This window comes from Gobio gobio (assembly GCF_949357685.1).
Source record: "Gobio gobio genome assembly, chromosome: 8".
Taxonomy (NCBI): domain Eukaryota; kingdom Metazoa; phylum Chordata; class Actinopteri; order Cypriniformes; family Gobionidae; genus Gobio; species Gobio gobio.
Window position 1 is genome coordinate 10022780 of NC_137114.1, and position 21485 is coordinate 10044264.

At 39.6% G+C, this 21485-nt stretch overlaps 1 protein-coding gene across 1 annotated transcript; it reads left to right on the top strand.

Moving 5' to 3' along the window:
• The first annotated feature begins 6179 nt into the window (after window positions 1-6179).
• On the top strand, window positions 6180-19509 carry LOC307131035 (uncharacterized protein). Its single transcript, XM_079824434.1, has 9 exons — window positions 6180-6861; window positions 10598-10790; window positions 10895-10963; window positions 11144-11245; window positions 14621-15280; window positions 15373-15405; window positions 16746-18699; window positions 18824-18964; window positions 19173-19509. Exons 1-9 carry the CDS (start codon window positions 6680-6682, stop codon window positions 19391-19393), a joined length of 3555 nt encoding a protein of 1184 aa, XP_079680560.1. The 5' UTR covers window positions 6180-6679; the 3' UTR covers window positions 19394-19509.
• Window positions 19510-21485: the final 1976 nt, after the last annotated feature.

A 21485-nucleotide genomic window follows, 5' to 3' on the forward strand; every position in this document is an offset into this window, starting at 1 on the left:
AGGATGCTGAGCATCACATTACCTGTGAAACCGACAAGCCTGGGCTTCGAGAGCAGTTCATCAGCAAATATAAAGGCAAGTATAAATGACTAAGCAGTTTTTTTTGCCAAAAAAAATTCACGATAATTGTTTTATATTAGTCGATATCGATAATTATCACGATAAATGTCAAATCTAATCAAATCCTAAGTGAAAGTTGTAGAAACCAGAGCATTAATTGTGGTTTTAAACTACTCTTTATTGTCAGAACAAATCATGACAAACACTTGCCAAACAGGTGAAACATTTCACAAATCAGAGGTAGAACATTCAAACATTTGTAATTTTTCCTTAAAATAAATATATTTATTGGAAAATGTTTTTCTTAGTTTCTGCATGTGCTAATGGGGGATATTGTTTCAAGTCTTGAAACAGGTTTGTGTTGCCTGACTTTGATGGCACGTATCTTCAGCCTAGTTTAGGTGCAGGCAGCAATATTAATATTAGATATGTTTTGTCTCTAAATGCAGATTTGACAATGAGTTGCATTAGTATTAGCTTCAGTTAGGAGCAGATTTACTATGTAAAATTTATGTTCATTAACAAAAACAGTAACATCTTTTAAAACGACCTCAATTTTATTTGGTAAAATGTAATATTCTGACTGTTTGAGTTTTATTAAAATTAACCATTGGTCATCCAGTATCATGCATTTAGATCAGTGGTTCTCAACCTCTCCTGCAGGGACCCCCTGACTGACCATGTTTCTGTTTTAACTCTGAAATGGCGCACCTGATTCAATTAATTAAAGGCTTAATGAGTAGTTGACTAATTGATTAATTGACTAATTCCTGTTGGGGAATTGAATCACGTGTGCCATTGCAGGGTTAAAACAAAAACATGGCCTGTCAGGGGGTCCCTGCAGGAGAGGTTAAGAACCACTGATTTAGATCATGATAACCACAGATAAAACCAGGCATAGCCTATAGCACGTTAGCCTGGCTCCGCCCGCCTACGTCCTTCCGCTCAATTTCATTTTACTTCAGTACTACGTCTGGGATTGCTGTATATTCTTAGGTTTCCAGAAATAATTTTTTTGTAGGACCAATCAGCGAACAGAGGGAGTGGCTGAGAACGATGACGTTGAGATCTTGCGCTAGTTTGAGTTGACATACGTCACGAACAAACGTTAGCGATTGGTTATGGCAGATCCAGAGTGACTCTGGGCAGATCCAATAGTTTTAAACTTCAACAGAGGTTCCGCCTACCAGGAAGTTAACGCTTGTCAATGGAGAGAGGCCAGACTCTCTGTATAAATTAAATGTACGAGAGGCTGGTAGAACCAGGCTAATAGCACGTCACTATCATGGCAAAATGTAACTATGGTTTCTATGGTATTTGTAAAAACAGTAGCCAATACATTATTAAATACTGTAACTATTTCATTAGTCCTTTAATACATTGTCTAGATTAATAATATAAAACAATTCAATATGTATATCCCACATTTCTTGATGCAGTTAATATTACTAGGCTAACGTCACAGTAAATCCATGGTAAATGATGGGAATTTGTAGACAGAAAAGCCTTCTGACTGACCACAGTGTTTCTGCTGTTTGTCAGCGCGGTTTGATCTGCCTTTAAACTGGTTTAAATCACTAAGACGTGTGTGTTCTTCGCTAAATTCAAGCGCTTCTCACTGGATATCATAACCGAGACCGATCAGAGTAAACGCATCTGCTCTAGTGAGCGCTCCCGTTTGGACTTTGAGCCGAGCAGATAAACGGTCAGTGTGGCGCGCGGGTCAAATGAGTTTGGTTACGCTTTTGGTGCATAAACATTTTTCAAAATGTATCGAACTCTTGATATCGGTTTATCGAGAAAAATTATATCGTGATAATTATCGTTATCATTTTACCGGCCAGCCCTAGTAATAACGTTAATCTACAAAACGCAAGACACTACAAAGTATTAAAGGGTTAGTTCACCCAAAATTTATCATTCTGTCAGTAATTCCTCACCCTCATGTTGTTTCAATCCCGTAAGACCTTCGTTCATCTTCTGAACACAAATGAGGATATTTTTGATGAAATCTGAGAGCTGTCTCACTCCTCCATAGGCTTTCAGAGGGAATGAATCTTGCTGGGCCAGAAAAGTTATTAAAGAGATCGTTAATATAGTCCAAGTGACTACAGTGGCTCAATCTTAAGTTTATCAAGCGACGAGAATACTTTTCGTGCGCAAAAAATAAATAAAAATAACGACTTTATTCCACTATTCATTTCCTTCTCTCTGGGCCTCGAGTAGTTCACTAGTAAAACTGCGCAGTGCGTCTGTGTTGCACGTCACCACGTAGGCTCACTATTGGCCGACGCTGGTCGTGATGCGTATGACGTACAACACAGACGCGCTGCGCAGTTTTACTAGTGAACTACTCGAGGCCCAGAGAGAAGGAAATGAATGAGCTTGAGGGTGAGTAATTACTGACAGAATTTTAATTTTTGGGTGAACTATCCCTTTAACCTATGTTCTGTGGCTTATTGAAGTGAGCATGTGTGATGTGTGACAGGAAAGTGTCCTTATTGTGGATTTAAGCACATCCAGACAGAGCGAGCATTTTCTCGACCCAAGAAACTCTTAAAAAGTGTTATCTCATGCAGAGACGGTACAATCAAAATCCTGCGTCCGAAACTGCGTGAGAGGAGAAATATGAGTGGAATACTCTTGGGCTTTATTTAACATCACAACTGACATGACATATGAAATACACAAAGTCAGATACACATATGGTTTGGTTTTGACGTCATTAACCTGATTTACTTATAAAGTCTAGTGGTTTACGTGGTTATTGGTTTGCATGTAAACCAGGACAATGGATTATTTCAATAAGGTTATCAGATCATTTTTGTTATCAGTGTATCGGTGTGCATGTAGACATGATCAATGGATTTTGGTTAAAATCCTGAAATAAGGTCCATGGTTAGTAGGGCTGGGGTAAATGATTATTATTTAAACGATTAGTCTGGCAATTATTTTATCGATTAGTCAACTAATCTAACGACTAATTGGACGATTAATATAACGATTATTTTTCTGTTGCCCGATTAATAAAAACCATAATGTATTTCAAATAAATACCAAAAAATTCAGTTTTGCACAGCAAAAAATCTTCTGCTTTACATAAAATAAAATAAGGCCAGCTTGTTTACTCTTTTACAGTACCAACATAACTCTTGTTAAAAAAATTCTAAAGTTGTCTAAAGTCCAAAAATACACTGCATTGCACAGTATAGACATTCCTGAGAGTGATGTGGTTAGAATAGATGTTTTAAAATGTATTATTTAAAATTAGCACGCTATTGTTTTGTTACTCTTACCTATTTTTAATAGATAGCTGTGTTCTGCAGCCGTAAACTATTCAAGCCAACATTAGATGATAACTAACTACAGCTGTCTATGTGCCAGTAGCTAACTAACGTTAACTAACCTAGCATGAACAAACTGCATGGAGAGCTAAGATGGTTAGCTAGAAACACCGAAGTGTGCAGAGCTCAAGCTACACAACACACTACACAAACATGAAATTCATTTAGTCTTTTTGCTGTTAAAGCAACATTCATTCTTATGTTCATTCATGTTTATTTGATGCTATAAATAAACTAGAATGAGGAGATGATCAGTTCACGAGCAGCTTTAACTGATGCTCTACAGTGATCTATCAGACACATTAAAGAGCCACAAAACGGTATTTATTGTTAAAATCTCTTTTAAAAAATGACCAAATTTGAAAGGTGAGACTTTGTTCAATATGTTTAATATGAAAAGTAACCGAAAAGTAACCTGGTCTGCCCTGTCTGTCAGTGCATTGTACGTGTCCTCTCTGCTCCGCGATGTGTTTTTCACTGCGTGAGAACATGATGTGGCATGAGCGCATGCGTGAGCGTGAGAGCGGCGTAGCTTGTTGGACATAGCGACAGTAACTAAGGGGGGCGGGTCTTTGCGAACGGTCAATTCTGTGAAGAAGTTGCTGTTTCGTCCTCCATTCTGCAATGTTTTGGTCTCCTACGTGTGTGTCGACACATGAATCGTCGACTTCATCGACGCGCCGCTCCGGCCTTAATGGTTAGCACAAGATCAAGATATTTTCATGTTTTGTTCTACAACATAAAATACATTAGTAATACTCTCTTGTGTGTTTTTTAAAAAAGTTTTTGATTGTCTAGGTTGCTAACAAGTGTCTAAATGGGAGACAAGGGTTGTCTGGGACATTAAACGCCATCAGCTGAACAGATAAACTCATCTAGTCACGTTCACAGTCTCGTTGTAATCACACTCTTGCAAACTGTTCTAGGTAGATTTCAGCTATGTGTTGACCAACACGTTTTTTCGTATTTTTTCAATTGTTTTCAATGTTTTCACCCACGTTTTTAAAACGCCATGAGTGTACGAGGTGCTGAGTGTTTTTTTCACGCTGAAGCGCTGAGCGCCATTTTTTACTGGTCAACGAGAGTTGAAGAATGTTAAACATTTTTTACCCAACCGTCCAATCACAGAGGAGGAGCGGTGGGACTAATACCACTCTGACCAACTGTCACAACATTCTTTCTGCACAACAACATCAACCAGCAAAGCTAACCGAGCAAAATGGATGGAAAATTTATATTGCTGTTCTCTGAACATATTATCTGTGAAATCAGTTACAAGTAAACTATGCCGTGGATATTCTGTATCATAGCAATGAAGCATCTCAACTGAAAAAAAACGCTGTGCTGCCAAAATGCTTTTCAGCTGGCTAAAATGCTTTGCTGGACACAAGGCCTAAGGGATGTACACGGCACACAATCAGTCAAACATACATTGCAACTAGGGCTGTAGCGATACACTAATCTCACGATACGATACACGATATTCAGCTCACGATATGATATATATCACGATATTCAGCCAACGATACGATTCGATATAATTCGATACACTTGCATCATTTTCTGAAAGATTTAAAGGGGACGTAGGGGTGGGCGATATGGCAAAAATATCATATCACAATTTTTTTCAGGAAAATCACGATTCACGATTTTATCATGATTATTTTTCATGTTGGTTTTACTATTTTGCAAGTGACTGAGCATTACAGCCAAACTAATGTCCCTATTTTAAAAATAAAGCCTTATAGGTAACACAATATAAGAATGGCAGACATTTAGGCCAAAGTGGCGAAGATAAAAATCATTATTAAAGTCATAATGATCATAAAGGCATTATTTTCTTTGTTATTAAGAAGAAGCTAGGTGTATTAACAGTAGCATTGAAGAAAGTAATTAAATGAACAAATATTAAATTATAAATTGTACATTGATTCTTATTAAAATTCTCAGTCAAGAACAGTGAGTGATTTCCTCTTTGTGTTTTATTAACATTAAAGGAATAGTTCTCCCAAAATTTTAATGGTCATCATTTACTCTCTCTCTTGTTTTAAACTCGGATAAGTTCAACTTTTATTTTCAACAGAAGAAAGAAAAAGTTATTTTGAAGAATGTGTGTAAGGGTGTATAACCAAACAGTTGATGTACCCCAGGGACGAACTATAGTATTTTTTTCCTATGGAAGTCAATGGGGACCAGCAACTGTCTGGTTACCCACATTCTTCAAAATAATATCTTCTTTTGTGTTCAGCACAATAAAGAAATGAATACAGGTTTGGAACAACATTAGAGTGAGTAAATAATGACAGAATTTTTATTTTTGCGTGAACTTTCCCTTTAAGGACAAGCAGCAGAATGTTTACTATTGGCTACTGTGTCTCACGTGATGCGTCAGATTTTTTGCTTTCACTTTAGACATAACCAACTTTGTTTATGTAAACCTTGTGTATTAGCGCAATAAGACTCGAAATATAACTTAGTCCAGTAACCAGGCCCAGGTTACTCTGCGCTGTTAGACAGTGCCTATGTGCTTCACGTGTTCGTGCTCAGAAAAGCGCTCGTTAGAACAGCGCATCAGCTGTTCTAACGAGCATCAGATTCAGCACGCTATCAGCATCAGCACGAGACTATAGCGGCTGGCTGACCAAATCACACGTGCGAGGATGCCATTCTGTGCGCGGATACTGTTCTTTGCCCGCGTATCCTGTGCACGCGCCTAGATTGTATGTGCGCGAGTTTTGAGACGCCATACAAATCGCTCGTCCTGCAACGCGAACGGGGGTAAACACGGGGGATTTGAATGGGACTATATGTATCGTTACTCGCGGCTTAAAAATCGATACTTTCTTGGGAAAAAAAATATCGATTTATATCGCAGAATCGATAAAAATCGCCCAGCCTTAATTGCAACAATGTAGAAACATTATTACACAAGGATATGGATTTTATATAGGGTTCTAAAATCCTATAAGGTTTTTGTGGAGGGAACTAGGGGAGGTGAACTACCGGGTTGGCCTGCAAAAATACGCCATCACTGCAGCACTCTGTTTTAAACAATATATAGCCATGATAATATTGTTTGTGTAAGAAAATTTATGTAATTTTAACTGTAGAATTTTAAGACTTAAAAGTATGAAAAGCAAAGCATGCTTTGAGATTAGCCTGGCTGACTATTTTCCTTCAGTAATTTCCCTTCTACATCATATAATGTACATCATATGGTAGAGAACTTTTAGTAATAATCAAAATAATAGTTGACATTAAAGAAACTGAAGCTAATGTATTTCTGCTCTTCAGGGCGTGGAGTTTTCACCACTGGAGCTTTTTTCAGAGGTGATTTTGTTCTTGAATACAGAGGTGAACTTCTGAGTTCACAGGAGAGTCTGGACCGAACTGAACACTACACTGAAGCTGAGAACACGTTCCTGTTTGATTTTCAGTGGCATGGCAAAAATTGGTGGTGAGTACAGAACTGTTGGATTGATGTATTAGGGATGCTAAAATATCTGGAACAGTAAGATACTTAGTTTATGCCTGTAGTTCTGTTCGCTCATTTCTTTTGGTCTGGATACGCTTAGTGTTCAGATTGGCATTTCTATCGTCGAACCTAAGTTATGCTTGACCAGTCTGTCCTTTTTAGGGTCACATCTTTCTGTTTTTAGTTGATTTACATGTCTCTGGTCCATGTTACGTTCATATTTCATTTGAACTGCACCAGAGTTCATTTGGAAGCCAACTTAGACAATTCTTTTCAGCATCTCAGTCCGCTTGTTTGGTCGCACCAGGTTTCAGATGGCAGCGTTCACATTTATTTAAATGCACCACATTAACAGTCTAAAAAACATCAGCATTCTTTTTTTTTGAAAGACGATGTCCTGTAGCTTACTAATGTAAGCTCTCCAAGCTACTGCTCTCCACAGAACATAAAATATTCATTTTATTTAATTTTTCGTGTTCGCGTTTGAGGAAAAAACAATGTTGACGTGACCGCTCTGAAAGCGGCACTAAAAGCATGCTTTAAAACTTTCATAGAAACCTCAAACAGAAAACACAAAGCCTTTCTTTGATGTGAATTTCGTTTTGTATTAATTGTATCTTAATTTTAATCAATGTTTCATTAGCCAAATTTAGCCTAGATTTAATAAATAATAGGCCTAAGTAGGCTAAATATAGCAGACAAAACCTAATCACGACACGGTGATATCACGACATAACTGCAGCTAGTCTCATAAAAGGCTCTAAAATCAACGCTAACAGGCTACTTAACTTGGCTAAAATAAAATCCATAGATATAAAACACTTAAAGCATATCCAGACAGTTAGTTTAATAAATGTTTATTTATTAAACCACAGTGAGTATGCTAAAACAATTTTTTTTGGTGGCAGGCCCATGGCTGCTCACAACAGCGCTCTCAAACTAAATGAGCAATAGCCTACAATCTAAACAAATTAAATTAATTCCAAAACAAACTTGTAGGTTATCTTAACGTTACCTCAAAAATGCACCACAGAACATGGCCATTCTTTTTTCCAGTAGTTTCCAACAGTTAAAAGAAAATAAGGTCCAACCAAACGAAAAATATCAGTAGTTTCCAACAGTTAAACGAAAATGAAGTTCAATCAAACGAAAAGTTAGAACAGTCTCTTACAGAGCATCGTGGAGAAAAAGAACAGCATCCACAGTGAGGTGAATCGAATTGCGCAAACCTTCTGTGCGCGTGCGCGAGACTGTCATGTCAGTCATATGTCAGTGTAGCCTGGGAAAACCCAGACAATTTCCGGCAAATTTAGATTTGCTCTGCAAGTTAGTCTGGCAAAGAGCCCATTCAAGCCCATTTCTAATGCCGAGAAATCACGGCACCAATCAGAAACGTTGGGACGGGCTTTACACGATGACGACAGCGAAGCGAGGAAATCACAAACAGAGAATTGCTGTCAGAGTTTCAGATGTTTCTCCGTCGTTCTGATAAATAAACCCAGAAATAAGTTTTTATAAGCTGTCGACCCCAAAAAATGAGCGTTTGGAGGACATAAAAGTGGATACAGACTGGAACGAGCAAATTGTCAAGTCAAGTCAAAGTTTATTTATATAGCACTTTTTAAAAAACAGGTGTTTAACAAAGTGCTGTACACACATATCCGTTATCAATAATGCACTCAACCAACATGACTTAAAATAAAAGGAATAAAAAAACAACCATAAAACAATACTCTCACATAGCATCAAATGCCAAACTGTAGTAGTAGGTTTTGAGATTCGATTTAAAAATAGCAAGGGTTTGAGCCTGTCTGATATGCAGGGGCAAACTATTCCAGAGCTTCGGTCCAGCTACAGCGAATGCTCTTTCACCTCTGCTTTTTAGTTTCACACGAGGGACAACCAACAGCAAATGGTCAGCAGACCTAAGCGCTCTTGACAGAGCGTATTTCCTAATCAGTTCTGACATATACTTAGGAGCAAGGCCATGAAGTGATTTAAAAAAAAAACTCAAAATTAAAAATTAACAAAAATCTAAATTTTGAAGTTAATTCTAAAATAGAAACACTTCGTGGATACCATTTAAACATAAAAATGCATTCAACTGTTCAAATACAACCTTTTCGAGTAATTTAGACAAGAACGAAAGTCTAGAGATGGGTCTAAAATTAGCAAAGACTGATGGATCCAGATTACTTTTCTTGATAACCGGTTCCACCACTGCATGTTTAAAAGATTTGGGTACAACTCCCGTAGCCAGGCTACTGTTAATAATAGCAAGAACCGAAGAGCTAATAGCATCAAATGCATCCTTTAAGAGTCGTGGAGGAACAATGTCAGTGTGACATGTAAATAATTTCATTTTACCAAGAGTCTCCCTCAATGAGACAAGGGACACCGGCTCAAACTGATTTAAGACAGCAGGGCGCTCGAAATTAATAGGTTGGAAAATCAGCGAAGATGATATATTTGATCTAATAGCATCAATCTTCTCAATAAATTTTTTTTTAGAAATTGTTCACACAGTTAAATTGTGGGCTCCTGACACTCAGTATGCACTAAAAATACAGTTACGTGTGCAGTAAGTTAAACATTTTGTCACTGGTGAGTCAAATATCCAAATGTCAATTTAATATATTTCTGTAAGATAAGCTATCCAGTGTCGCCGATGACGTTCTCCTTCAGTGTGCGTACGTTCTCAGAGTAATGAGACACGCTCTGTCTAACTGCCTGATCCACTTTTATGTCCTTAAACACTCGTTTTTTGGGGGTTGACAGCTTATAAAAACTTATTTCTGGGTTTATTAGCTTGTTTGCTGTACACCTTAAGTCATAAATGACAAGGAGGCAGCCTATCGCTGTCTCTGTCATCTCCTTCATCTCTCTGATTGGCTTTAGGTCTATCCAATTGCGCCCAGAGGCATTTGAGCGACGTCCGTTGGTGACGCCCCTTTGGAAATGAAGTGTCTATGAAGCTTTGCCAGACCCTAACTCAGTTACTACTGAGAATGGTCTGGTTTTAACCAGGCTAATGTCAGTGTAATTATAAGATTAAAACAGGTTATGATATGTCTTTCTATGTTTTTTTTTCTATCATTGACGTCAACTTCTCATATTTTTTTTTAATTAATGTCTAAAAATATAAAAAAAGGCAAATAAAAAAATAAGGCCAGAGGCCCGGCCCGGCCCGCATGTGAACTATGACGTGAAAATTGGCACGAAGCCCGGCCCTAGGGGCATAAAAAAGTCGGGGCCCGTCGGGCTGAAATGCAGGGCTCTAATGTGAACAGACACACCCTAATACTTCAAATTCACCATGAACTGACATAGAGTACAGAGTGTAGTTTCTTTGAGTCATCAAAAAAAAATTCCCCCTGTATTCCCTAAAGAGAACAAAATGGTAACTTTTAGATGCCTTTATCTGAGAGCTGAGAGGATGTTGCAGTACACTGTCATATAGATCAGTGGTTCTCAGACCCTCCTCTCTGCAGATTCTGTATGTCTCCTTCACCTGATGCACTCAGTTGAGTTCATAGAACCATGTTCTGATGATGAACTCCTCATCTGAATCAGGTGGATTAAAACACGAGACATACAGCATATGCAGAGCGGTGGGTTCCTAGAACTAAGGTTCAGAACCACTTGTAAAAATAACTGTACATGTCTAGCATATATACTACGATTATAAGTGTTTAGTGGTAATTTTATGTTTTTATAGCATGGATGCATCTAAAGAAGATTCGTCCTTGGGAAGACTTGCAAACGATGAGACGAGAAATCCTACTTGCAAAATGAGAACTGTTGAAGTGAGCAGAAAACCTCACCTGTGTCTGTTTGCTGTACGAGACATTCTACCAGGAGAGGAAATCACTTACAATTATGGAGACTCAGATTGGCCATGGCGAGTCAAGGTACTATCAATAAAATGCTGAAGAGATTGATCAGTAATTCATGATAATCTTTTACTCTTAATTCTGATTAGTTACCATGTGATTGTGGTCTCGTATTTCTCAAGCCTTTGAATAAAGCATCAGCAGAATCCACTGATAAAAAGCCAGCCAGCAGTTTGCGCCCGCATAAATCGGTAAGTCCACTTTAAAACATCTGTATCATTATTCTATATTATTGACTCTTTTAGCATAGAGTTGTGTGTGGACTGATAGATAAAGTGTAGGACAGCTAGAGGAATGAACATGAACAAGTTTTTTTGTCCTTAACAAATATTCTGATTTTGATATTCACTGGTTTCTTTTCTGACATGCAGCCCCATTGTGCAGCTTCTGTTTCCTCTCCTGAATTGGACAATGTGAACAGCAATGATAATCATAAGCAGTCAGGCAAAGCAAGAACATCAAGGAATAAAACGGTAACCATCTCAAATATGCAGCAACTATCTACTGATGTTTACTGCCAGCTAGTTAAAAGTGCAGTAATGATTTCTGAGAAACACTTAATATTTGAAATCGACACCCAAACAAACACACCCCTCCCTTCATTGCTCCGCCCCCAAAATAATGAACACGCAACTCAGGCAACCACTATCAGCTGGTGCTCAGGTGTTCAAATTGAAAATATCTTTATCGCTGGCAAACCACAGAATGGTTTGGTTATAGTTGATTTGTAGGTGCAAATCCACTTCATCCAGAACCTGTATCATTTGAAATGTATTTACCCAAACTTAAATGTACCCAAAAAAAAAAAAAAAGAAAGAAATTATTTAAAGCTGCAGTCCTAGTTTTTCATCTTTGTCGCCATTTCTGTTCAAAATTTGCAATTGCAGTCATTCGTGGAATTATCAACTTTACGTGGGTTGTGCTTTGACACGGCACAGGATTCATTCGGATGAATCCAATATTTTGAGGAGAACGCGCTGCTGTCAGTCACCGCGTCGGTGTGGATACTGTCATTCGCAATTACAGATTATTTACATTTACATTTAAATTTATGCATTTGGCAGACGCTTTTATCCAAAGCGACTTACAGTGCACTTATTACAGTGCATTATACTTTTTGGAAGTATGAGTCATGACCAACATAAGAATGTTCACCGGAAAATGACACTGAACAAGTAAGTAACATCCACTTTTGTTCTGACCAACTAAGGGGAAAAGCATTGCAGTAAATCACACTGCTTAAATCTAACGATCGCTTGTCATATCACGTCAAACCGTGCAAACTATACTTTGTTCTCAATTTGTTAATGTTAACAACATCAGCATTGCGTGATTACATTTAATGCCCTTCAGACATTTATCCTTGTTTTCGCGTGGGCCAGGCGGTTGCACTCTCTTTTTATCTGTAGCCACTCCAAAAGTCCAAAGTGTTTTGCATTTTACAACGGGTGAAACTCAGTTGTCACTGGTGATTGTTGTTTGAACATTTCTGGATCCGCCATCAAATTAATAAGTTTAATTATATCTTAATTTCACGTTTAGCCCTGCTGTGAGGAAAGGTCATAAATCTCCACCTCCATCATCCTCACATACAATACAATATATATTTGAAACTCCTTCTCTATGTGTACAGAAGTGACGTAATGACACAAAAAATGCTTGAATCTCCCACGGAAATCCACTAGTACCACTGGAATTAAAAACATTATTACAGGCTTACCGTTTTGAATCGAGCTAAGGCAAGCAGAGAGTTTTGAACACTGGCTGGTTATGTACTTGCTCAAACATTTATTTTGGATAATTTTTAACCTAAAAAAGTTATGGACAGCAGCTTTAAATGGTATGGAGTAAATTTAGCACCTTACTACTAGGGCTGTAATTTTTTTGAAAAATCGAATTCGAACGGATATCAAATATCAAGCAATGTATTCGAATATCTACAAGCGGCAAAAAATGTTGTCATTGCGGTCGGTGTAGGCAGTTGGGTGCGCAAGGCCCCATGTCTCGTGGTGGTGTGCAGTGCATGGCTTTAGCGCGCGCGGCTCCGCATCCGAAGATGCACGACTGCAAGCCGAATCTGGCCGAGCATGTACATCTCACAGCACCGGCACCCAGTTCTTGCGTCTAAATTAGTTGCTTACATTAACAACATGAGCCTACAATAGCAGACATAAGCCCTTTAAATAAAAATAAATGGCCATGTTTAATAAAAAGATTCACAAAACTAAATAAAAATGTTTAGATAATATGTAAGATAACGTTAATATAGTTGTAGGTTACATTCTCATATCCATTTTTTTCTTCTAATGTCACAACAAAAAATCTGGTGTACTGCTTTACATGATTCTTTTGTAGTGTGGTTTTAGTGAACTTAAGTGTTCTTGTACTAAAATAAACATCCACGGGTGTACCTTACTTCTCACCGCTGATTCCTGATGGTTTAGAGGACAATTGCACCGCGTCGTACCCTGTCGTTTCAAAGAATAGTAGGCCTATACCGGCGAGCACGCCGAGAATGCCTAGTCCATTTGGGGAGGCGCGCACGCAGTCAGCGGAGGCTCGTGCTGCGGAGGCAAGCGAAAGTATAAACAAATGCGGGGCTACAGATTAGGTGTCCCTAAAGAACCCACTTATCGTGTCGTTCCGCATTACATTCATTCATTTGCACGCAAGTTTTATTTATTTTGTTCCCTGCGGTGGAGAACACTCGTTCGAAGTGCACAGACGTGCCTGGCACACACAGGTATTTGCGCGTCGATGTTGAGAGAAGTAGGTATTTGTTACAGTCTGTGTCTCTCAGTGCAGTGTTGCTGTCTGCGGAGAGAGGAGGTTCCGGCATTTAGTTTTTAATCTCCTTATGGCAAACAATAAAATAAAAAAACAAACGGTCTAATCATAGACTGTAAAAAATGCGCTACATGGCACTTTAAAAACCGGATAGTTTATTTATAGTTTGATTACGGATATTTCACGTCATGTTCGAATGCATATTCGAATATCGAATAAACAGTGACAGCCCTACTTACTACCTCTAGCCGAGGAATAAGAGTCTTATCTAGCCAAACCAGCGACCGTTTTTTAACAAAAATAAACAACTTGTTTTCTCATCCAACTTCAAAATCATTCGACATCATTGTTTAAATGGCGTTTGACTCTGTCTTTGCACGTTCGCTTTGTAAACACTGGATCAGTACTTCTGCCTACCTTCCGCATGACCTTTCAACGTGATTACGTAATGTGTGACGCATTACAGCTAGTGCAAGCATTTATGGTTAAAAGTATATAAATGTTTAGTATTTTTATAAAATTGCTGCTGGTTTGTCTAGATGCGACTCTTATTCCTCGGCTGGCATCGTGTCGAGACTTTGAAGCTGCACTGAAACTCACATTTGGACCTTTATCCCATTGGACTCCATTGAAGTCACTATATGGTGTAAAGTCCTGGAATGTTTTACTCAAAAATCTTAATTTCTTTTTCACTAAAGAAAGAAAGACATGAACATCTTGGATGACGTGGAGGAGAGTAAACTATCAGGAAATTATTTATGAAGTGAACTAATCCTTTAACTAGTTATTTGTTCAGTGTTTTAATGTCTGAACCAATGTAACTCTTAATGTGACTATTGTCACAATTTGTATGTAAAGTTTGTATAAATGTTTGGTTAGAGTTTTTTATTTCATTACTTTATTAATGATCTTTGCTTTGAAATGTGCAAAACATGTTTCTTTATTTTTTGATCACCCCTACAGTGTGTTTGTTCTTGTCTTATATGGGTGCCACAGTTTTCAATATTGTTAAAGTGCATTCTATTCTTATTTAAGCTAAATACCTCTTATTATATCTGCAGAAGCAGTTTCAATCAAGACTGTTACAGTCATCCTCAGTCGCATCCACATCTGATGCACCCTCTTCATCTGCACCTTGTGCTTTGTTCACCTCTATAATGGCCTTATCAACCTCATGCCCTCCTGCCCTGTCCTCATCACCGTCAACACCTCCTGCGCCACCCATGTCACCTTCAACCTCGGCTGTGCAGCCCTTATGCTCCTCATCCTCGCCTGTGCAGCCCTTATACTCATCCTTGCCTGTGCAGCCCTCATCGCCTTCTCATGCGCAGCCCTCATCATCCTCGCCTCTGCAGCCCTTATGCTCCTCATCCTCGCCTGCGCAGCCCTCATCGCCTTCTCATGTGCAGCCCTCATCATCCTCATCTCTGCAGCCCTTATGCTCCTCATCCTCGCCTGTGCAGCCCTTATACTCATCCTTGCCTGTGCAGCCCTCATCGCCTTCTCATGCGCAGCCCTCATCATCCTCATCTCTGCAGCCCTTATGCTCCTCATCCTTGCCTGTGCAGCCCTCATCACCTTCTCATGTGCAGCCCTTATGCTCCTCATCCTCGCCTGCACAGCCTTCATCGCCGCCTTCATCATCCTCATCTTCACCCTGTGCTGCATCAACACCTGTGGTTCACTCATCACAGGCGTCTGAGACCCCCTCATTAAGGGAGGTGGGTAGATTCATTTTTGGACTGGTAGAACTAACAATAGATTATATGAAATTATATATTATTTATATTTATTTGTATTTCTCCTCTTCCAGATATCCTCTTTAAGGCCATCAAGAAAAAGACAGGTATGTGTCTTGCCATGTGATAATTTATACGCTCAATATTTTTTGCATAATCATGGCTTTGCTTGCCAGTATCCGCAAATGATGAAAAGTAATGTTACATGATCCACTGCCATACCCACTATGCCCTAGGGATGGGACGATACACTAAAACTCACGATATGATGCACCTCGATATGCCAGGGTCACGATACGATACGTCACGATACGATATCAAAAAAGGAAAAAAAAAGACAAAAATATTACTGTATAACAACAACTTATTGCCAAATCATACACAACCACGCAGGTTAGATCGATGGGGCTATATCTCCGTGGCAGCAACCACACAGTGTGTGCAAACACTGTCTCTCTTTTAACAGTGTGTACTTTTTGTAATAAATAGATTTTGAAATTCAAAATCCTCTATCTCTCTCTCTCTCTCATAAGTTATGTTTAACGGAATGGCTACTGTTGCTTTTCAACAAATCATTTGCACAATATTTCCGTCATTTTTCTATCTGAAGCTATAGCTGCAACATTGAAAGCTCCGGTCTCTGTGTTAAGCGCAAAGGCTCACGTGATTGCCGCCGGCTCGGGATAAAACTCATGCGGACAGTCGTGCCGTGTACCAGCTGCTTTGACGTGATTATCATTTTAACTGACTCGTAACGTGTGCAATATCTCACGACCTCCCGAGTGTCCGAACTCGCACCGTGTACGCCCGCCTTTACACACAGTTTTAGTCTTGTCAGTTACTCTATTGCCGTCTTTGTCTTTTTTAATGAGAAAGCCAAAATACTGCCAGACATGACTTGTATCCAGGCGGAGCGTCCTCAATTTCGACCTCATTTGACCATGGTCGGCTGTTTGGGAGCAAGGCAGTTGGTACTAATGCTATTTGTTAGCTCGCTGTAGACTGCAGTGTTGTTGTTGCAACATGCGCTGACTTGACGTGACGACGTACCGCACCGTTCCCCGGATATATATTTTTTCATTTAGTTTTACCCTGCTTGATCAGCAGATGGTCCTGCCAGCCTGCCACCATAGACTGTATGTCAGCCCTATATACATACACACACATATAATACACTAAATTATCTATATACTACGCAAATCATGCAGCAGTGCCATCTATCTTTATTTCGCGATCCATTTTTTTTCGACCTCGATGCGTTTCGTCACGTTATTGTATCGCGATATTTTGTCAAACGATATTTCGTCCCATCCCTACTATGCCCACATACTACCTGTTCTGTTAGATTTTGGCAGTGGTGTACTCGTGTGATCACTAAAAAATATAATTGAAAAAAAACACAAACCATTTTGTACTATTTGAGTAAGTGTTAAATTCTCTCAATCAGTATTCAGGAAGTGTCGTCTGTGATACAGACTACAGCGATGTCACAGACTACAGCGATGTTGACTACATACCAAAAATCAGCTCAGATGATTCGGATGGTAGTTCTTCTGGACATGACATGGTCAAAAGTGCTTTGATACATCCAATATCTCCCAAAGAGGCAGGTAGTTTATCTGATCAATTTATGACCGCACCATCACCAAAAAAGATGAAATGCCAATCTAAAGAGACAAACACCTTATCTGGTAATAAGAGTTTTATTCAGTCAATGCCATCACCAAAGCAGGAACGCAAGTCGTACAACAAAAAGCAGTATTGCCTTTATTGCTGTAAGCCATATTCAAAAATGGCCAGACACCTTGAGTTTGTCCATCGCAACGAAGTGGGGGTTGTAAAGGCAGTAGCATTTCCAAAACATTCCAAAGAAAGACGAGTCCAGTTAAACCTCCTTAGAAAAAAGGGAAACTTTGCCCACAACACCGATGTGGTGAGACAAGGACATGGGGAGATGATTGCCTGCTACCGACCAAAAAATAGACAAAGAGCCAAAGAATTTATTCACTGCATATACTGCCAAGGGCTTTATAACAAGCGCAGCCTTTGGAAACATATCAAAAACTGTCCCCTGAAACCAAAAAATGATGATGCCCAGGGCAGGAAAAGAGTTCGATCCATGTGTGCTCTAAACACACCAGTCGGCTTAGAAGTGAGCAATGGATTCAAGAAAATACTGTCCTTTATGAACTATGATGAAGTTTCGCGTGCAGTTCATTCTGACAGATGCATCATGCAGCTGGGGGAGCACATGTTCAACAGGATGGGGTCTGATGTGACCAAACATGACTACATCAGACAGAAGATGAGAGAAGTAGGCAGACTTCTTCTTGAAGCAAGGAAGATTACCCCACTGAGAACAATGGTAGACTTCTTCATACCAGCAAACTTCAAACATGTCATAGCAGCAGTTAAAGTTGTGTCTGGGTATGATGAAGAGAAAAACTCCTACCGCATTCCTTCTTTAGCTCTCAAACTTGGGCATTCTTTAAACAAGATATCTAGCATTGTTGAGAGTAATGCCATGATGAATGGAGATCATGAGCGTGCTGAGTGTGCCCGAGACTTCAGGAAAATACACCAGGCAAGGTGGAATGAGTACATTTCTGCTGGTGCTATAACTACATTGAAAGAAGCCAAGTGGAACACACCACAGATCATTCCTTTCACTCAGGATGTCAAAGTCCTGCACACACATCTTGAAAAGAAACACAATGAGCTCCTAAGTAAGCTCAGATCTTGCCCTTCTGCTGACAACTACGCTGCTCTAGCCAAGGTCACGCTGTCCCAGGTCATCCTGTTCAACCGAAGGAGAGAAGGTGAAGTATCCCGGATGCTTTTGTCAGCTTTTAAAAGCAGGGATTCTTCTGAGCTACATAAAGACATTGCCATCTGTCTGTCTGAGTTTGAGAGGAAGCTGTGTCTGCACTTCACAAGAGTTGAGATCCGCGGTAAACGAGGGAGAAAGGTTCCTGTGCTCCTTAAGCCTTCCATGGTTTCTGCTTTGGAGCTGCTCGTTGAAATGCGTGAGCTTTGTGGTGTTCCAACAGAGAATCCCTTTATGTTTGCCAGATGTGGAGCAATGTCTGCCTACAGAGGAGGAGAGTGCATCAGCAAAGCTGCTTGCGAATGTGGCATAAAGAACCCTGAAGCACTGTCATCAACTAGGCTCAGGAAACACATAGCAACCATGTCTAAAATTCTTAACCTTGATGAGAATGAAGCAGACCAACTGGCTGATTTCCTTGGTCACGATATCAGAATCCACAGACAGTATTATCGGTTACCGGAGGGAACACTGCAGCTGGCAAAAATGAGTAAAGTCCTAATGGCCATGGAGAAAGGAACACTGTCTGACTACAAAGGAAAGAAACTTGATGACATTGAAATCGACCCAAATGGTATGAGTATACTTGCTCTGTGTGTATCTGTGCTGTACATATTTGCAAAACAATGCATATATTCATGTCACAGATGCTAGGTATAAGCAATAAATTGTTCATTTTTTGTTAATTAATTATTAAGAGCAACTTGAGGCCCAAGGTGATTCCATGTCAAGTGATGATGAGGAGGATTCCAGTGACCTATCTCAGACAACAGCACCAGCACCAGTACAGACTGATCAACTTGTTCAATCTGATCAAGCTGTTTCACAGGAGGATCAAGGTAAGCAAAATCTCTACATTGCACAAACAACAATAATCAAATCAACATGAATTAGCTATATATCCAGCAATGTCCAGACAAATTCAGCAATATCCAGACAAATTCAAAAAATATATGTATTAGGACACAGTCTTGATTTGCTCTTTACTCACCGATTTAGTTGTAATAAGAATGTGTTATGAGAATTTACTTTTTAATTATTTCATAGGTTCTTCAAATGCTCCAAAAAAGAAATGGGAGGACAGTGAGGTAAAAGCAGTAGAGAGACACATGATGAGTTTCATCAAGACATGCAAAGTTCCTGGTAAGCAAGACTGTGAAAGATGCATTCACGCAGAGCCAGAAGCTTTGAAGCAGCGAACATGGACTGGTGTGAAAAATTATGTGCGGAACAGGATCACAACTCTTAAAAGAAAGGGTGGTTTGTAGGGAGGCACAAACACTTTAACACTTTGCACATTATGCTCTTTTTGTAAGAAATGGAGCTAAATTAAAAGAAATGAGGATGTAGAAATATTTTGTGGATGGAATGAAACCGAATATAAAGTAAAAAGTTAGAGTATAAGAAGGCTAATGAAGAAGTAGAGAATAGTAAGATAGTCCATTTTCTTTGTTCAGTTACAATGAAGTTGGATGAAATGTCATGTTAAACTTTTTGATATTTCTGTCATAGAGGGAGGGGAGAATGTAAAGATGATAAAAAAGGGAAGAGTGAATAGCTAAACTGGACATGGGCTGTGGCTGGATGTAACCTATTGGTGAGAGTTGCCGTGTGCAGACGAGAAGAGCTGAAAACTGAGATGTGATGTCAGACACTTTCTGCTTCCCGTAGTGACGCAGAGCCAGAAGCTTTGAAGCAGCGAACATGGACTGGTGTGAAAAATTGTGCGGAACAGGATCACGACTCTTAAAAGAAAGGGTGGTTTGTAGGGAGGCACAAACACTTCAACACTTTGCACATTATGCTCTTTTTGTAAGAAATGGAGCTAAATTAAAAGATGTGAAGATAAAAGTGTAGACATTAAAAATAAGAGACGCTCACGCTGTTTGCATACTTTACCACAGCTGAAGTGGAAAAAATTCATTATTTTCCAAATACACCGATATTTCAGAGTAATGCCATGATGTATGGAGATCATGAGCGTGCTGAGTGTGCCCGAGACTTCAGGAAAATACACCAGGCAAGGTGGAATGAGTACATTTCTGCTGGTGCTATAACTACATTGAAAGAAGCCAAGTGGAACACACCACAGATCATTCCTTTCACTCAGGATGTCAAAGTCCTGTGAAGTGGAAAAAATTAATTATTTTCCAAATACACCGATATTTCAGAGACATTTTCATTCAATACATGCACTGCTTAATACAGTGTCTGTTTGTACAAGAATAAAATTCAACATAAGCCTAAATACCAGTGAAGTGGGGTGTACATTGTTTTATTTTGATGTTATAAAGAACAGATTTGTGATCCTTAGTGGAACTGAAGGTGTGAGAAGAAACATGAAACGCACGTGATCGTTGTCAATCGGTGTACTCTGCCAATCGTGGATTAGCTGTGTCATCAGCAGAGCTCGTGAGTCGCTCTGGAGAATCTGCTCTGGCTGAGTCCTCCTGCTCTCCAATCGCTCTCGCTGTACTCTGATGCCTTATGGCACAGTCACGGGGGTCGCTGTCTGAAGTCGGACACAAGTTCTAACCGTCAAGCACTGCTCAAGTTAGCCGCTGATCGTTCTGTGCAGCGCTGCATGAAGTCCAACAAGCCTAATGTAAAGGGGCTGGAAAGAGGAGAGAATGTAAAGAGGGAGGAGAGAATGTAAAGAGGGAGGAGAGAATGTAAAGAGGGAGGAGAGAATGTAAAGAGGGAGGAGAGAATGTAAAGAGGGAGGAGAGAATGTAAAGAGGGAGGAGAGAATGTAAAGAGGGAGGAGAGAATGTAAAGAGGGAGGAGAGAATGTAAAGAGGGAGGAGAGAATGTAAAGAGGGAGGAGAGAATGTAAAGGGGACGTAAAGAGGGAGGAGAGAATGTAAAGGGGACGTAAAGAGGGAGGAGAGAATGTAAAGAGGGAGGAGAGAATGTAAAGGGGATGTAAAGAGGGAGGAGAGAATGTAAAGGGGATGTAAAGAGGGAGGAGAGAATGTAAAGGGGACGTAAAGGGGACGTAAAGAGGGAGGAGAGAATGTAAAGGGGATGTAAAGAGGGAGGAGAGAATGTAAAGGGGACGTAAAGGGGACGTAAAGAGGGAGGAGAGAATGTAAAGAGGGAGGAGAGAATGTAAAGGGGACGTAAAGAGAATGTAAAGAGGACGTAAAGAGGGAGGAGAGAATGTAAAGGGGACGTAAAGAGAATGTAAAGAGGACGTAAAGAGGACGTAAAGAGAATGTAAAGAGGACGTAAAGAGGGAGGAGAGAATGTAAAGGGGACGTAAAGAGGGAGGAGAGAATGTAAAGGGGACGTAAAGAGGGAGGAGAGAATGTAAAGGGGACGTAAAGAGAATGTAAAGAGGGAGGAGAGAATGTAAAG

Coding starts and splice junctions, on each gene's coding strand:
- LOC307131035 (XM_079824434.1), top strand. CDS start 6,680: ATGTATTTCTGCTCTTCAGGGCGTGGAGTTTTCACCACTGGAGCTTTT. Junction 6,862..10,597: donor TGGCATGGCAAAAATTGGTG/GTGAGTACAGAA, acceptor ATGTTTTTATAG/CATGGATGCATCTAAAGAAG. Junction 15,406..16,745: donor GGCCATCAAGAAAAAGACAG/GTATGTGTCTTG, acceptor TCTCTCAATCAG/TATTCAGGAAGTGTCGTCTG.